The sequence below is a fragment of the Haliaeetus albicilla genome, chromosome 30 (assembly GCF_947461875.1).
Source record: "Haliaeetus albicilla chromosome 30, bHalAlb1.1, whole genome shotgun sequence".
NCBI lineage: Eukaryota > Metazoa > Chordata > Aves > Accipitriformes > Accipitridae > Haliaeetus > Haliaeetus albicilla.
Genome location: NC_091512.1, coordinates 2,566,272 through 2,582,888, shown reverse-complemented (window position 1 = coordinate 2,582,888; position 16,617 = coordinate 2,566,272). Strand labels below are relative to the sequence as shown.

General features: G+C 50.6%; 1 protein-coding gene across 1 annotated transcript; it reads left to right on the top strand.

Moving 5' to 3' along the window:
* Positions 1-3,067: 3,067 nt before the first annotated feature.
* On the top strand, positions 3,068-5,457 carry LOC138683033 (olfactory receptor 14C36-like). Its single transcript, XM_069774555.1, has 3 exons — positions 3,068-3,080; positions 4,478-4,645; positions 4,823-5,457. The coding sequence occupies exons 1-3, from the start codon at positions 3,068-3,070 to the stop codon at positions 5,455-5,457; spliced, it is 816 nt and encodes a 271-aa protein (XP_069630656.1).
* Positions 5,458-16,617: the final 11,160 nt, after the last annotated feature.

The window sequence follows — 16,617 nt, the reverse complement described above, 5'->3', positions numbered from 1 at the left end:
TCCTCGTCCTCCCTGCTGCTCGCTGGGCAGAGCCTGTATCCCTCCATTGCAGCACCACAGCTCAGCAAGCTGTCCCACCACGTCTCGTTTAATCCAAAACCATCACAGTTCTGTGACAAGCCATGGGTCTTCAGCTCCTCCTGGCAGTGCACATTTGGGCCACGGCATCTCAGCTGTGGCAGTGTACTGGACCACAGACTTCTCACAGGGAAACCTGAACACTGGCCTGACCAGAAAAATATTGAACATCGAGTTCTTAGGGATGTGCTGCGCTGCACCCTGCTGCGCGTACAGCACGGCCATCAAACCTGTGTTATGCTGCATAGATCCATTGGCCACAGGACAACCTCAGCAGCATATTATCACATAAGAGCCTGCAGGCAGGTCCCACTCTGTACTGGACATCATGCCTCCTGCCTGGCCTTGCCTGTATCTAACAGTGCAGCAAAACATTCTCATGAAAACATCATTTCTGTTTGACTGTTGAGACGATGAGTAGAGTTGTTCCTTGTAAGAAAATCCTATAGTAGCTTGAATGACCAAAACAGGAGACTGTCTTCTATGGATGGGGTCTGCATGGTTTGCTGCATTCAGGTAGAAGGCCCGTTGAATGCTACACCACCTGGGGTTCCCACCATCTAAAGGGGCCTAAGATGATCTGCATGGTTCTCTCCTTATAGTGTTAATGATGATGAACATAATTTTTAAAAGTAGCTCACAGCGTCCAAGTTCCTTTCTTACTGGTGTGATAACAGACCAGCACCTCCTCAAGAAAAAAAAACACTCTCAGCACCCTTGGATGCAGCCCCTATGGTTCCCATGGACTGGTAAGGGTGTAGTTTGCTTGAGTAACCCCACGCTTGGTCCCCATCCACTGCTGGTTGTTCTCCTCCAGAGTCCCTCCTAAGAGCTCAAAGGCCTGGGACAACTGTCTGGTATTAACCGAGGCTGTGACGTAGAGTACCTCAGATCTATCTAGACCTACACTTCCTCATTTCAGCAGTGGTCCTACCTTATCTCTTTTTCTTCTGTAACAGTTCCTGAAGTATTAAAAGTTCATCTTGGTGTCCTTGAAATCCTTTTTGAGTTTCCAATGAGTTCTAATATGGACCATTACTGTGCTTGGAGGATGATGTGCTGAAGACAAGATGTATCCAGACTCTCTGAAAATTCTTGGTCTTTTCATTGATTGGATCATCAAGGGAGTGAGTAAAAACCCCTGTGCGACATGCTTCCTGTTCATGCAATGCCTGCAGCTCTTGGGTGGAGAAGGAGCAGACCTTGCCTCTCTGATGGCATCTGATGACCGATGCCTCTGACTGATGGCTTTAGTGTATGGCAAACAGGCACCAAATCGTACTTTCTGTGATGCCGTCTGGGACATCTGTGATGCACCCACCCTGAATGGGAATTGCTTTCCTGCAGCTCCTGTGAGGTCCCTGCAGCCTTGGCATCTCATGTAGCTCTGTGGCCCTGGAGTTGGACATTAAATAGAGGACCTGCCCTGAATTCTGTTAGGCAGTGTGGGGACGAACATGGGACATATGCCATTATAGTCAGTGGAGGTATAGTAAATTCAGCTGATGGAAAAGAGAGAGACCCAGCTCTCGCTAAGGTACATGACTGCAGTCATTCATATGAATAGCTGTATCAAGTGCCATGGAGATAAGGAGAAGCTTCTTTTGGCCTATAGTTTGGCATAAGCTGTCATGCCACTTGGCCAAAGGAATTTCCCACCAGGCTCATACAGGATTCCCAAGATGTTGCCCTGTCTCTGTGAACTTCTTCATTACAGTTTGCTGTTACCTACATGTATCTTGGCCCATCTCCGGCAGTTCAAATGTCACCAGGTATTTGTGTCTGAACACCTGACTCCTGCCTTTCCTCTCCATTAATTCAGATGGGAGCTGAGACAAGGAGCTCACCTGCAAGTGTCTATTTTGCTCACACCTGAACTGAGGCAAGAGGAATCCCACCTCCTGTGGCTTTGTGGTGTGCATGGCAGGGAGCTGAGCCTCCTTCAAATGCCATGAGTAGAAATGCAGGATGAGATGCCTCCATTGACCCCTGGATCCCTTCCCTCACCAGGGGTAAAGGAGATCCCTGCCTGCCTCTCTCTGGGTATCCTGTCTAACAATAAGACCAAAAAACGTGGCATGTAGATGTAACTTTGTCTCTGAGAGGAGAATCTTATTTCAGAAAAGATGTGCCTCTCCCTAACTGAGGTAGGCAATATCAGCATTTGCCTCAGCCTGTTTCCCAGCAGGTTCCCTGGAGCCCCAGGGACATCTTCAGGGAGCCCAGAGGGGGCAGAGAAAGTGCTGCCTTGGGCTGGTCCTCTGCTGCTGAGCTGGGCTGGGCTCCTGGGCTGGAGGGAGCTCATGGCAAGCAGGCAGCACTGCAGAGAGACAGCTCTGCCCAGGAGCGGCTCCTCTGCAAAGCGCAGCAGGGCTGAGGGCACTGCCTGCAGGCACCGAGGGGAGAGAAGTGAGGCAGAGAGAGATGTTAAAGGCAGCCTGGGGTGAGAGGAGAGAGGAGAGCTGACCTGGAGAAAAATCTCCACAGCCCTTAACAGGGTAAGTGTCTAGCTGCAGGGCAATGCAGCTGTGGTTCCTGGAATGACCTCCTAAAGCTGGCACATCCCACAGCCTATGGGATCTGGCAGGAGGACTCTCACAGTTTGTGCAGTGTAGAGAAAAAGGACGTGCTTTGGAGCACAGCTTCCCTGCTGCACCCTCGGAGGGACAGGGCATGTCAGCTGCCTTCACCCGGGGATGGCTGCAGAGTGTGAAGGTGGGTGTGCAGCCAGGGGTGCCCAGGGCTGTCCTGAGCAGGGTCCTTGCGGCCAGGGGTCTGTGTGCTGGGGCAGGGACTCTGCCACCAGTCAGGGTAAGTACTCAGCCTGCCTGGGGAGCTCCAACATCAGAGTGGGGAGAAGCTGTGGGTGGAAGAAGGAACTTGCATCAGGTCAGGGTCCTTCTGCTGACAAGAGGGTGCTGTGTGGATCAGGGCTGCTCACAGTCTCCAGATCATCCCCAGGACATTTCTGAGGGCACTTTTCAAGGGCATGGTCAAAGCAGGTATTGCTATAATCATAACTAGCATTCCTGAGTTTGTGTTTTCTGTTTTCTACTCTTAGGGAATTTTCAGGAGAAATGGCAAAGGAGCTGTCATTCTTGAACAGCTCACTGAGACTCCTGAGGTGACACTCTGAGAGATAAGTAAGTCTGATAGGAGCCTCCTGAAGTAGAGCACAGGGACTGAGAAAAACTGCCTGGCTATATTGATGTCTGGGAGGTGGTATGCAGAGCTGGGTAAGGGTAACTCTTTCCTGAGTGCCTGCCTGCCTCTGCCTTTGCCTCTCTGAGCCAGACCCTCACTCTCTTTTTCCTTACTTCTCCACTAGTCTTTGTTATTGCTACTGTTACCTTGTTCCTGATGTCAGGCTCTCTGGGGGTGGGAGTTTCAGCTGCAGAGTCACACACTGATCTTGTGGGTCCTCCCATGCAGCTGTGTCCATGGGAACAAGGTTACAGGTGTCCAAGCTCTCCTCCAAGCTGTGGGCAATGCAGCCTGTGTCATTCCCTAGGAAATGAGCTGACTCTCCCTTCCTGAGATACCATCATCAGGACACTTGGCTACCTCCTTAGGGTGACCTTCCAAGCTGTGAGCTGCCCTCCAGGATGCAGGTCTGTCCCATAGCATCTTGGTGTTTCTGAACATCCCATGGAGAAGCACAGAGACATCATGACTGAGGAAATGCTGCTGGGTTTGTGAAATGAACCATGTGTGTCCTTGGCAAGAGGTGGGGTGCAGAGACCTTGAGAAAGGGGGAGTCACTTGGTGCTGGGCAGTGGGTGTCTCTGCTCTCAGTAGTGCCTGGAGTATTTTCAGGTTAACACGGGAGTGTGATTACCCTCCATCTCAGAAAGGACCAAGTTCAGGGTAGCTGGCAACATGACAGAGTGACAGACCAGCTCCCTTCACTCTGCACTGCAGTGCAGGCAGTACTTTTCCCTCGCAGGACCCACTTTAGTTTCTCTGAGTGCAGCAGAAATGATGAGAGTTTCTGAAATCCAAGAATATTACCAGGTATGATGGGGGAGAGCTGTAAACCCCTCCCTCTATCTCAAGCAATGCTTTGATTGTGTTTTCTTAGCCCTGGGAGTGCAGATGCTGACAAGCACTTTTACATTAGGAGCAGTTTCATCTGACCAATTCAAACACCAGGTCTGACAGAAACCATTCCCAGAAAGCCACTGCTGCAGAGCAAAGCTGATTCCTTGGCAACCACTAGGCAGAGCTCCTGATCCTCAGGGCACACTCAGCCAGCACCAACCAGAGCTCCAGGAATGGAGCTGAATGAAAATATCATTGCAATAGTAAAGGTGCTGTGAACGTGTAGTAGGAGAAATAGATTTGATATTGCTCAAAGACCAATGCCCTAACTTGTCACTGCCCTTGCCTCCCTGTTCAGTGCTCCACACCCAGAGGCAGCAGATGTCCAACAGCAGCTCCATCACCCAGTTCCTCCTCCTGGCATTTGCAGACACGCGGGAGCTGCAGCTCTTGCACTTCGGGCTCTTCCTGGGCATCTACCTGGCTGCCCTCCTGGCCAACGGCCTCATCATTACCCCCGTAGCCTGTGACCACTGCCTCCACACGCCCATGTACTTCTTCCTCCTCAGCCTCTCCCTCCTTGACCTGGGCTCCATCTCCACCACTGTCCCCAAAGCCATGGCCAACTCCCTCTGGGACACCAGGGCCATCTCCTACCCAGGATGTGCTGCCCAGCTCTTTCTGTTTGTCTTTTTGATGTCAGCAGAGTACTTTATTCTCACTGTCATGGCCTACGACCGCTACGTTGCCATCTGCAAACCCCTGCACTATGGGACCCTCCTGGGCAGCAGAGCTTGTGTCCACATGGCAGCAGCTGCCTGGGGCACTGGTTTCCTCTATGCTGTGCTGCAGACTGCCAATACATTTTCACTACCCCTCTGCCAAGACAATGCCGTGGACCAGTTCTTCTGCGAAATCCCCCAGATCCTCAAGCTCGCCTGCTCAGATGCCTACCTCAGGGAAGTTGGGGTACTTGTAGTTGCTGTCGGTTTAGCTGTTGGGTGTTTTGTTTTCATTGTGCTGTCCTATGGGCAGATCTTCAGGGCTGTGCTGAGGATCCCTTCTGAGCAGGGACGACACAAAGCCTTTTCCACCTGCCTCCCTCATCTTGCTGTGGTCTCCTTGTTTATAAGTACTGCCATGTTTGCCTACCTGAAGCCGCTCTCCTTGTCCTTCCCATCCGTGGACCTGGCAGTGGCATTGCTATACTCAGTGGTGCCTCCAGCCTTGAACCCCCTCATCTACAGCATGAGAAGCCATGAGATCAAGGATGCCCTGAAAAAACTAATCACTGGATGCTTTTCAGAAGGAATAAAGTATCTGTTGTCTTTTGCATAGGACTCATATCTCATTACAGGGTCAGCGTATTCTAGTGGTTATTTTCTGAGAATTTTTGGTTTCATGGCTTCTTTATTTGTTTTATTTTGTTTTGTTTTTTATCTTTGTTTTACTTATGTGAATGCTTTCCACAAAGAAATGTCTTTATTCCTCTGGTTTCTAATTCACAGTCTATCCAGATTTTGTGTGCCCCATAGGCTGTGCAAATCAGAAGCCGTAACCTCTGTGTGTTTAAACAAAATAAAGGGCCATGCAGTGACTTGTTTTTCTGAGATCCTTCCTCCAAGACCTTCTCTGCAGCTGCAGCAATCAGTGCCTGTGTGCAGAGGGGAAGAAGACAAGAGTCCCGGCACAGCAGCACTGCCTTGGACCACCAGTGCTTGGTCTTTCCCGAGCTGCTCTCTTCCCACTTGCATGCTTTCCTTCTGAACCCTTGGGTTGGTGGAAGGCCTGAGTGCTCTTCAAGCATGGTTACAGTCCTGTTGTGTGGCAGGCCTGTGGCCGCAGGCAAGGACAGGCAGTGGGCACTTGTGTGACAGAGCTGGCCTCCATTGCAACATTTCCATCATACAAGGGGATCTCCTCAGGCCTTGTGCCACAGATGCCCCCCACCCCTGGGGCTCACCCCTCTCCACCCCCGAGGAGCTGCTGTGCCCTTCAGAGGGTCTGGGGCTGTGGGGTGAGTGCCCAGAGCTCTGCTGCACCCTGTGGTGGGCACTGCTGTGGGGCCATGCCAGACTGGGCTGCACTGGGCAGAGCGCAGGGGAGGTGGAGGGAGGGCAGGGGCAGTGGGAAGAGTTTAGGGGGAGCTGGTCTGGGCTGGAAAGTGACCAGGAGAGAAAAATACCAGGGTATAGGTTGCAGTGTGTGAACATGCAGGGCGAGAACTGACCCCGGGGGTTTGTGGTGCAGAGCCAGGGCTTGTGGAAAGCATGGAAGACATGCAGGTGCAGGTGAGAGGAGGAGGCCGGTCTGTGCCCTTGGTGGTGTGGACAGACAGGGAAGGCGGCTCGGGGACTTCGTCACCCCATTTTTTGTCCATTTCCAGCACTTGCTGGTCGTCCTGGGTTTACGGGCGAGTTTTGCTGTGAGGCCATCTCCATCTTCCTGCTGGTCCAAGGGCTGGTTTGGGGGAACAGACAGCCCTGCCTAGCCTCTCTCCTTCCCCAGACCCTGGAGCAGAGCTATCTGCAAAGCCCCATGTGGGACAAGGCTGCAGCAGGGCAGGGGTCGGGACAATTACAAAGCACAAATTTCTATTGCCTTTGTTGTGGAGGTCTGTGTGTAGGAAAAGAAAAGCTCACCTGGGGATGCTGGTTGCAAGGGAATTCAGAAGCAAACAGAAGACCTTTGGTCACTTCTGAGAGACCAAGGCTGAACAAGGGAAATATAGGGCTGAATGGGGAAGGTGATTTAAGAACAGCAGACACAGATGGGGCTGAAGGAATGAATGCCTGCTGTGCCTGAGTCTTTACTGAAATGGTCTCCAGGCCCCTGTGCTCAGGGAAAGGCTTCAAGGGAGAGAAGAGCATGCATTGGCATGAAAGACAGGAAATCCTGCAAGGACTGATGCCAGTTTCTGCCTCTGCAGGGGACTAATCCTGGCAATGACACAGGCTGGGGGCTGCCTGGCTGGAAGGAGGCCTTTGGGAAAGGTCTTGGTGGACAGTGGGATGGACAGGATGCAGCCGTGTGCCTTGGAAGCAAGGAAGGACAGGAGCACCCTGGGCTATACGAACAGGACCATGGGCAGGTGATTGAGGGAAGGGATTATAGAAAACACTGTGTCCAGATTTCAGATCCCAATATAGGAAAGATGTTAGCAAGCTGGAGCCACTTTAGCAAAGGGCCCTCATAATGATCCGAGGCAGGAACACTTTACCTGTGAGGAGAGGCTGAGGGAGCTGGGCTTGTCCAGCCTGGACAAAGGAAGATTTTGGGTGAAAGATGTAGCAGCATTGCAGTGTTCGCAGGAAGACTGAGTCAGGCTCGTGTCCATGGTACAAGACACAAGGACAAGAGGCAACGGGCTGAAAGAAGGCGGTTAGTACACATATAGAGAAATACATTTCCAACATGAGGATAGTCAAATGCTGGAAGCTGTTTCCCAGGGAGTTTGTGCCAACTCTGTCCCAGAAAGTGACTAAGGCGTCTTTGGATAAAGCCCTGAGTAATCTGGTCTGGCCCTCCTTTGAGCAGGAGGTTTTTTCCAAAAAACCTCCTGAGGTCCCTTCCAGCCTGAATGATGCTGCCCTTCCTTCCCCTGCATGTTTTCAAATTAGGGAGAGCTCTCAGGATCTCCCTGACCACAGAAATAATTCACATCAGGTGCAGGGATGATTTATATGTGTCCCCATACATACAGCCCTGACCATATCTAGTATCCATCAATATGTGGTTTTGAGATTTCCCCAGGTGTATCAGTATCTATTAAAAAAAAAGAAAAAAAAAGAAGCATTAACCTTCCAAAACATAAATATATGCAACACAGCAGTCCACATCTTTGGTAGCAGACTGGAAGTGGTGGCAGGGGTAGCGGGGCATCCTGCTGAAGTGAAATAAGTTGAGTTTTGATTTTGAGGTGGCAGAAGGAGGACATGTATTTCAGGGCTGGCATACAGAGAGAAATAGAAGATTCAAGCAAGTGTGGGGCTGTAATATCTTGGGTGAGAGAGGAGCATGATCAGGGTATTGGCAGAAGGCAGACAGGTTGTGGGCAACTCACAGGCCTTGACCAATCCTTGCTTAACCACAGCTGTGTGTTTGAAGCAACAGCCAGTAAGGACAGAAGGGCACCAGCATGGCTTGGGAGATCCCAGGGTCCAAGTGTGGTGGGGAAAAGGGGACGTAGCCAAAGTCTGCCGGGAAACCAGCACAGGCATAGGACAGTGTAGGACAGCCTGCAATGGGGATGATCAAGGGCATTGCTGAGCTGTGTTGCTGCAATGGAGGGATACAGGCTCTGCCCAGGGAGCAGCAGGGAGGATGAGGACTATGCTCCCTGTATGAAGGGGAAGCTTGGATTTGTGGGGGTCCTCTCTGTGACAGACAGGTTGGACTAGCTTTTGTCATTTAGGATCAGAGCAGGAGTCAGCAAGAGTGACCCTGTGTTTGCAGTCACAAACTGCTTGCTCAGGGAGAGGAAACAGAAAGGGTCTTTTGTCAGCAACACCAGGAAGTGTCCAGGTTCATGAGCAGGTTCCTGTGGTGAACAAGTTCAAGTGCCCTGGCATTCCCTGGCAAGGCAAAGCAGCAGGGTGCCAACAGCCTGAAGTTGGCTATTGGGACAACTTCTTCAGACAGCTGCCAGGTTGGCACCAAGGGTGATTCTCACCTAGACCTGATCCTGGCCAACAAGGAACAGCTGGTTAGGGATGTGATGATATTCAGTGTCAGTCTTGGCTGTCATGGCAATGAATTAGTGGGGGATCAGACACCAAAGGGCAGTGAGTAAGGCCAGCAGGAGAGCACAGACCTGGGACTCCAGAGAAGAAGACTTGGACACACTCAGGAGACTGAGACAAGTGGTGCCATGGGAAGCAGCTCTGTTGGGTGAAGAAGCATGGGAAATCTGATAGGCCTTACAGTAGAGCCTCTTCCAAGCACAAGAACGATCTCCCCAAATATCCTTGCAGAGAAGCAACCTTCTCAGAAGGCTGCTTGTGTGAACTGACTGAGCTCCAGAGCAAAAAGGCAGCAGGCAGGAGGTGGAAGCAGGGAAAGCTGCAGACAGAATGCCGAAACCTTGTTCCAGGATGTAGGGATGATGCCAAAGCCAAAGGTCCCATTGTCTTGAGAGATGCAGGGGAGGATAGAGGCAGGAAGATGAGCTGATACTAGTTCATTAACAGTAAAAGACTAGACAGGGATCATGTGGGCCTGCTGCTGAACTTCCAAAGTGTAGGAGCAGGTAAGGCTGAGGAACGGAATGACTTCTTTGGCTGTGACTTCTGCCAGGCCTTTGTGACTGGCGACAGGACCCTGGAGGAAAACAACCAGCAGTGAGTGGGGATCAAGTCAGAGGTTACTTGAGGAAAGTCAGCCTTGAGCAGTCCCTGGGAGGAGAGGGGAATCCTCCAAGGCTGGGGAGGGAGGAAGCCATTCTTGTGGCGAGGCTCACTCTGCATCACTTTTGACAGATCCTGGAGATCAGGACAAGTCCCTGATGGCTTCCAAAGAAGTTGACAGCTCTCTTCCAACACAGGCCAGAGGATGACCAGGGGAACAAAAGGCTGTTTGACCTCATATTGGAGAGCACTGTGTCCCTGAGCATGTCCTCCTGGATGATATTTCTGGGTAGATGAAGAGGAAGGCAACTGGGCATGGCCAGCATGGATTTATCCAGGGTGGATCATGGTAGACCAAACTCATGGCTTTCCAGGATGAAAGGGCTGTATTTCTGGATGAGGGGAGATCAGTGGGTGTCTTTATTATTGTGTTGAGGACTTTTGGAGGGAGGGAGGGAGGGACGGGCGGATATATGGATGGATGGATATAGAGATGGGCCTGAACTGGGATTGATAGTCAGTCTCAGATGGTCATGAAAAATGGGTCATACACTGCCTGGAGGCCAGTAACAAGCAGGCACTGCAGATGTTTGCATCTTGACCGCCTGTCTCAGGCTGGGAGGTGGCGTTTCCCCCTAATGCGGGGTGGCTCTGCCAGTCGAGTCACATGGGTCTAGCTGGTGCAGAATCTACTCAAAGACATTCCTGTAAGCCAAATCTGTTGGGATTTGTGGCAGTACATTCCCCCCACCCCTCCCATCCTGCCAGCAGGAAACAGAACTTCTGCAGGAAGGGAGAAGGGGAAGGAAACCCTGGAGGCTGCAGGCTGAAATTTGAACTGGCCAAATGAGATGCACCAGGTACACTGAGGTGACCCTCCTAGCCAATAGAATTAAATGACCACAGGTCAGATTCAACAGGGGTATAAATGGGGTCCAGCGGGAGTTCATGTTGGCAGTCCTCCTTGGAGCAGCAGGTCAGCAGTCAGGGTCTCCCCCTCGGGTCGGGGCACCGCCCGAGGTAACTCCTTGAGGGAGAGAGCCCTCCGCTTTTAGGTGAGTGATACGCGCGTTTTGGAGCCATCACTTTAAATCCTGGGGATTCTTAGGTCAGCCGTGTAGTATTAATTCTCTTTACATCATCGAACCTGTGGTTTTATAAAATGTTACCGGACTTCTGACTAACTTTTGCTGAAGAATAAAACTGAGTTTTAAGACCTGTTGGATTTGGTTAGCTGTGCATCCATAAAAAGAACAGAGTCTGTCTCATTGGAATGAAGACCCCTGGAATGGGGTGGGTGACCCTTGACTTCACATCCCTAGTTATCTCGTGAAGCTGGAGTGGGAGCTTGTGGGGATCAGCGCAGAGGTTATAGAGACAGGTTTAGGCCCACAAGACCAACACCCTCCAATTGCTGGAAATGGGGAGTCTGCTGAAGACCGGTCGATAGCATTGGGCCAAAGAGAAGGATGTCAGAAATTCAAGGCTGGCCTAGGGGAGATACTGTCATTGTCTACAGCTAGCTTATGGGATGGTGCAGAGAAGAATGAGTCAGACTCTTCCCAGGTGGGCACAGTGGAAAGATGAGCAGCCATGGGAAAAAGTTGGGCCATGGGAAATTCTGACTAGGCTTAAGAGAAAGGCATCTGCACTATAAGGTCTGTCAGGCACTGGGAACATGCACCCAGAAATCCTCCGGGATGTCCACAATGGAGACAGTCAAACCTCAACTGGACGTAGTGCCATGGGGGTTTTTGGATCATAATGGATGACTACCTAATATAGGTAGAAAAGGAAGCCTGGGCAACAGCACCCAAGGTGCCCAACATTAAAGGGGATCACTCTCATTCCTGCCTTCACTGACAATGGAGCCACAGGTACTTTACCCTGCAGGGAATGAAAAATGCGTGGGTCTAGGTATTGCAGAGTCTGCTTGAAGACGCTCCTGTGTCCCAGATATATTGGGCTTAGTGCCCGTTTGGCTATTCAAAAGAGAGCATTTCATTCACTTTGTCTCTTTTTTCCCCCTCTGTGAATCAGGGGAGCTCGTTACTTCAATGTGTGACTTGCTGTGTGCAAAGAGCAGATATGGACAGATGGAGTGCAGGGCAGGGAGTGTTTTGGGGGGTCCTGGGATCTCTGCTTACACAAAAATGTGGGGTTTGTTCATCTAAGGCTGTCTGCTGTGGGAAATGGACTTCAGAGGAGGTAACATGGACTTAATATAGAACCGTTGAGTGTATTACATCACTGCATGTCTGTGTGCAGCTCGTTCTCCAAGCAGGAGGCAGTTGGTGCCCACAGGCTGAAACATGCAGCTCCAGACTTCAGTGAAGAAAGCTCAGATTTGAGCAAGGCTGCTGTAAGTGCCAGGTGGTTGAGAGAAAAGGTGGGGCTGGGGGTAGGGATGAAGAATGACCATAGATTGTTCAGACGTAAAGGGTCTTGCTTTTTGTATACATTCAAACTCCATTAGGAGGATCAATATGAATGGAGGATTTCTGATACCACATGGTGCAAGAGCAGAAAAATGAAGAAAAGTGGGGGGGGAGAAAGAATTCTTTCTTATTGTTTAGTATTGAAATCTTTCCACTTTGACTACACTCCTGAAATCTCTCTAATTAACCACATAAGAATTGAAGACCTAAAGGAGAATACTGCACAGAGCCTTGGCTCGTTAGGGAGTTTTCATGTTAATGAGCCCTCTGGTGCCAAGTTCCTGAACTGCAGATCCTGAAAGATTGAACAAGCGTCTCAAGAAGTAAAAGTCAGCATCAAACTTCCAAGTTTCTGAGGGTGTTAGTGGGCTCCACTGAGGAACATCACTGCAGAGACCGTGGAGGGAATGACCAGACAAGGAGGCTGTCCCTGGGGGCTGGTGAAACAGGAAGTCAGAGGCACTGGTTACAGGTGGAAGATCAATTGTGGAGGTGGCTGTGAAAGGCCTAAATGTGTTTCTCCAAGCAGGATGGCCAAGCCCTGAGCCCCATCCCCCTGGGAAGGGGGATCCTTTCCTTCATGGGATGCTTACAGCTCTTCCTGGGAGCAGTTTGATGTGGGGGGACAGTGATAGGACACCTCCCAGGCTCTCTTGGGGGTCGGTGAGGAGGGAACAAGGGCCTGGGGCTGTAAGGAACTGGTGTCCTCGCAAGGGCTTCAGTGGAAGAGACAGCAGCCACCGTGGAGATGATAAGGACTTCAGTTCTGTTGGTGGGGAGGAGGAGGACAGCGCACAAAGGCCCTGTTTGCACCACAGACAGTCCTACACTCTCCCATGCCTGTGCCAGTTTCCCTGCAGAATTTAGCTGCCTCCCCCTGTTTCCCCACCTCACCCTCACCTTGGGATCTCCCAAGTAGAAGAATTTGGAGCAATGGAGTAATTTGAGCCTGGGGGAAAGTGTGAGGGCAATGGACTTGAATAGTTTTGCCATGGTTTCTCACAGTCCAAACCTTTTTTACTTGGCTTAAATTAAATTGGTCTTCCCCAAGTCAACCCTTCTTTGCCTGTGACAGTAATTAGTAAGTTATGTCCCTGTCTTAATTGTGACCCATGAGCTATTCCATCTTATTTTCTCCCTTCCTCCTTTTGAGTTGGAGGTGTGACTGGGCAGCTGGGTCGGTGTCTGAGTGTTGGGCAAGGCTAACCCACTACAGGACGACCACCTCAGGACTGCTGTGTCTAGTATGTGGCTCACCAGCACAGGCAAGACCCTGACAGAGTGGAGAGAAAGTTGCAGAGGCCAGGATGGTTGGGGCCTGGAGCACATTGTGTACAAGGAGAGGCTGAGAAAGCCTGCAGACACATCAACAGTTTTTTGACCATCCATGGCACCTCAGATGCCACCAGGTGTTTTTGTGTGAGCAGCTGACAGCCACCCTGCATCCCCACAGATGCCAGTGGGAGCTCAGGGCAGGGGCTGGCCAGCAGGCACCTGTTTTGTGCACACTGAGCTGGAGCAAGAGGAATCCCAGCTCCTGTGGGACTGCAGGGTGCCTCAGGGAGAGATGAACCCCACTTCAGTCTCTGGGCTACTCACCAGAGAGGAAATACCTGATGGACTCAGCTGAATCCCTGCCCTACGTGGGGGGAAATGATCCCTGTCGGTCACTGCTGTGGTGTCCTGCCTCGCAAGGGGACAGGGATAGGCATTAAGGGAGTAAAATCTTTAGAATCATAGAATCATTTAGGTTGGAAAAGACCTTTAAGGTCATCGAGTCCAACCAGTAACCTAACACTGCCGAGTCCACCACTAAACCATGCCCCTAAGGGCCACATCTGCACATCTTTCAAATAACTCCAAGGATGGTGACTCAACCACTTCCCTGGGCAGCCTGTTCCAATTCTTGACAACCGTTCCACAGAAGAAATTTTTCGTAATATTCAAACCAGAATCATAGAATGGTTTGGGTTGGCAGGGACCTTAAAGAACATCTAGTTCCAAACACCTGCCATGGGCAGGGACACCTTCCACTAGACCAGGCTGCTCAAAGCCCCATCCAACTGGCCTTGAACACTTCCAGGGATGGGGCATCCACATCTTCTATGGGCAACCTGTTCCAGTGCCTCACCAGCCTCACAATGAAGAAATTCTTCCTTACATCTAATCTAAATCTACCCTCTTTCGGTTTAAATCCATTACACCTTATCATATCACTACATAAGCTTGTAAAGAGCCCCTCTCCAGCTTTCCTGTAGGCCCCGTTAAGTACTGGAAGGCTGCTATAAGGTCTCCCCAGAGCCTTCTCTTCTCCAGGATGAACAACTCCAATGCTCTCAGCCTGTCTTCATAGGGGAGGTGCTCAAGCCCTCTCATCATCTTCATGGCCCTCCTCTGGACTCTCTCCAACAGGTCCATGTCCTTCTTATGTTGGGGGTGCCAGAGATGAAGGCAGTACTCCAGGTGGGGTCTCACGAGAGCAGAGTAGAGGGGGAGAATCACCTCCCTTGACCTGCTGGTTACGCTTCTTTTGATGCAGCTGAGGCTATGATTGGCTTCCTGGGCTGCAAGTGCACATTGCTGGGTCACATTGAGCTCCTCATCAACCAGTATCAATCCGCAGGGCTTCTCTCAATCTACTCATTGCCAAGCCTGTATTTATGCTTGGGATTGCCTTGACCCACGTGTAGCACCTCTCACTTGGCCTGGTTGAACTTCATGAGGTTCGCACAGGCCCACCTCTCAAGCCTGTCACGGTCCCTCTGGATGGTATTCCTTCCCTCCAGCATGTCAGCTGCACCACACAGCTTGGTGTCGTTGGCAAACTTGCTGAGGGTGCACTCAGTCCCACTGCCCTTGTAGCCGAGAAAGATATTAAACAGGGCTGGTCCCAATACCAGCCCCTGAGGAACGCCACTCGTCACTGCTCTCCACTTGGACATGCAGCCATTGACCACAACTCTTTGAGTGTGACCATCCTGTCAATTCCTTATCCACCAAGTGGTCCATCTGTCAAATACATGTTTCTCCAATTTAGAGACAAGGATGTCGTGCAGGACAGTGTGTGTTTTGTTTTCATTTTGGTATCCTATGCATAGATCTTCAGGGCTGTGCTTAAGATCCCCTCTGAGCAGGCACAAAGCCTTTTCGACATGCCTCCCTCACCTGGCCGTGGTCTCCTTGTTTGTAAGCTCTGCCATTCTTGCCTACCTGGAGGCCCCCTCCATCTTCTCCCCATCTCTGTACCCGGTAAAAGCAGATCTATACTCAGTGGTGTCTTCAGCAGGGAACCCCCTTATTTACAGCTTGAGGACCCAGGAGCTCAAGGATGCCCTTAAGAAAGTGATTTCATTGACATTTTTCAGTAGTAAGAATATTACCACCTCTCTCCACAAATGATTCCCAGACTATCCAATTCTAGCTTTTTTTATGTTGTTTTTTTGTTTGTTGTGGCTTTTTGTGTTGCTTTTTTTTTCTTTTTTTTTAATATAATTATAATTATTGCTGCTGTTATTTTTCATTCACAGTTTTTATTTCTCTACACAAATATTTGCATTTGCATCACGACATCTGAGTCATGTACCTACTTTACATGCATAAGTGCACCTAGTGCCCTTATCAAAGTATGTTTAACACTGGAGTTAGCCACTCTTGTAGCATCTCTGTAATAAAATGGGATCTTCCTGGTGCAGTGCTTTCATGCCAGGCTCTTTCTCCAAAGAGGTCTGAGGAACTGCACGCCTGAAATTCCTCTTCCTCCATGTGTCCAGAACTAAAAAGCTTACTGTCTCTTTGTGACCTTTCAGAGACACAGGACTGGATTTAGGAGTCACCAGTTGGTGTCTGATGACAGGCGAGATGGTGAGTGTAATTGAGGGATGTACCCAGGGCTTTCCACAGGTGACCTTAAGGACACTCATCCTCTAGGAGGGGAATCTGGAGCTGCCTGGAGAGCACAGTGGTTCTTCAGGGACACCATGTTCCCAGCGTTGAGTGGGTATGGAGGAGCTCTGCATAGATGGGGTTTGGGGCCTGAAGAGCAGAAAATGTGCAGACCTCCTCTTGGCACTCTCCAGTTCCTCCCCACCTGTCTACAGCAGGAATTCCCACCAAGGGACACACTAGTCTAGGTGTGGCCACACTGCAGCTCCCTGGAAGGGGATGAGAACTCCAGATGTCTGGGGTGGCCACACTCCTCCTAATGCAGCTCCATATGCATCTGACCTTGTTCATGGTGAGCATGCACCACTGGCTTGTATGGTGTCCCTCGTAGTGCTCAGGTCCTTCTCATGAGGGTCACTGCTCAGCTAGTGTGGACCCAGCCTGCCCTGATATATGGGGTTATTCTTCCCCCTGACGCAGGACTGGCCACTTCTCCTTGAAAAACTTGAGAAGTTTCTGTTGGCCAAATCCCAGAGTTTCTCAAGGTCCCCCTGGAGTGAAGCTCCATTTTGCCAGCTGTTAATATTTGTGTGCAGATGCCTCACCCCAATTGTGGTGAGCCATCACAAGACCACAGCGTGAGAAGTTGCAGGACACTGCAGCTAATAAAAGGAGTTACTGGGTTTGTACTGACCAATGTAGGAATCAGCACAACAACCATCTTAGAAACACCACAGGAGAGTACAAAGCCAGAAAAGCCAGGGCCAGAGGGAAAGGAGCAGAGTTGGGCTGTTTGTAGAGGAATGGGTGAGGATGATCAGAGGAGAATTTGG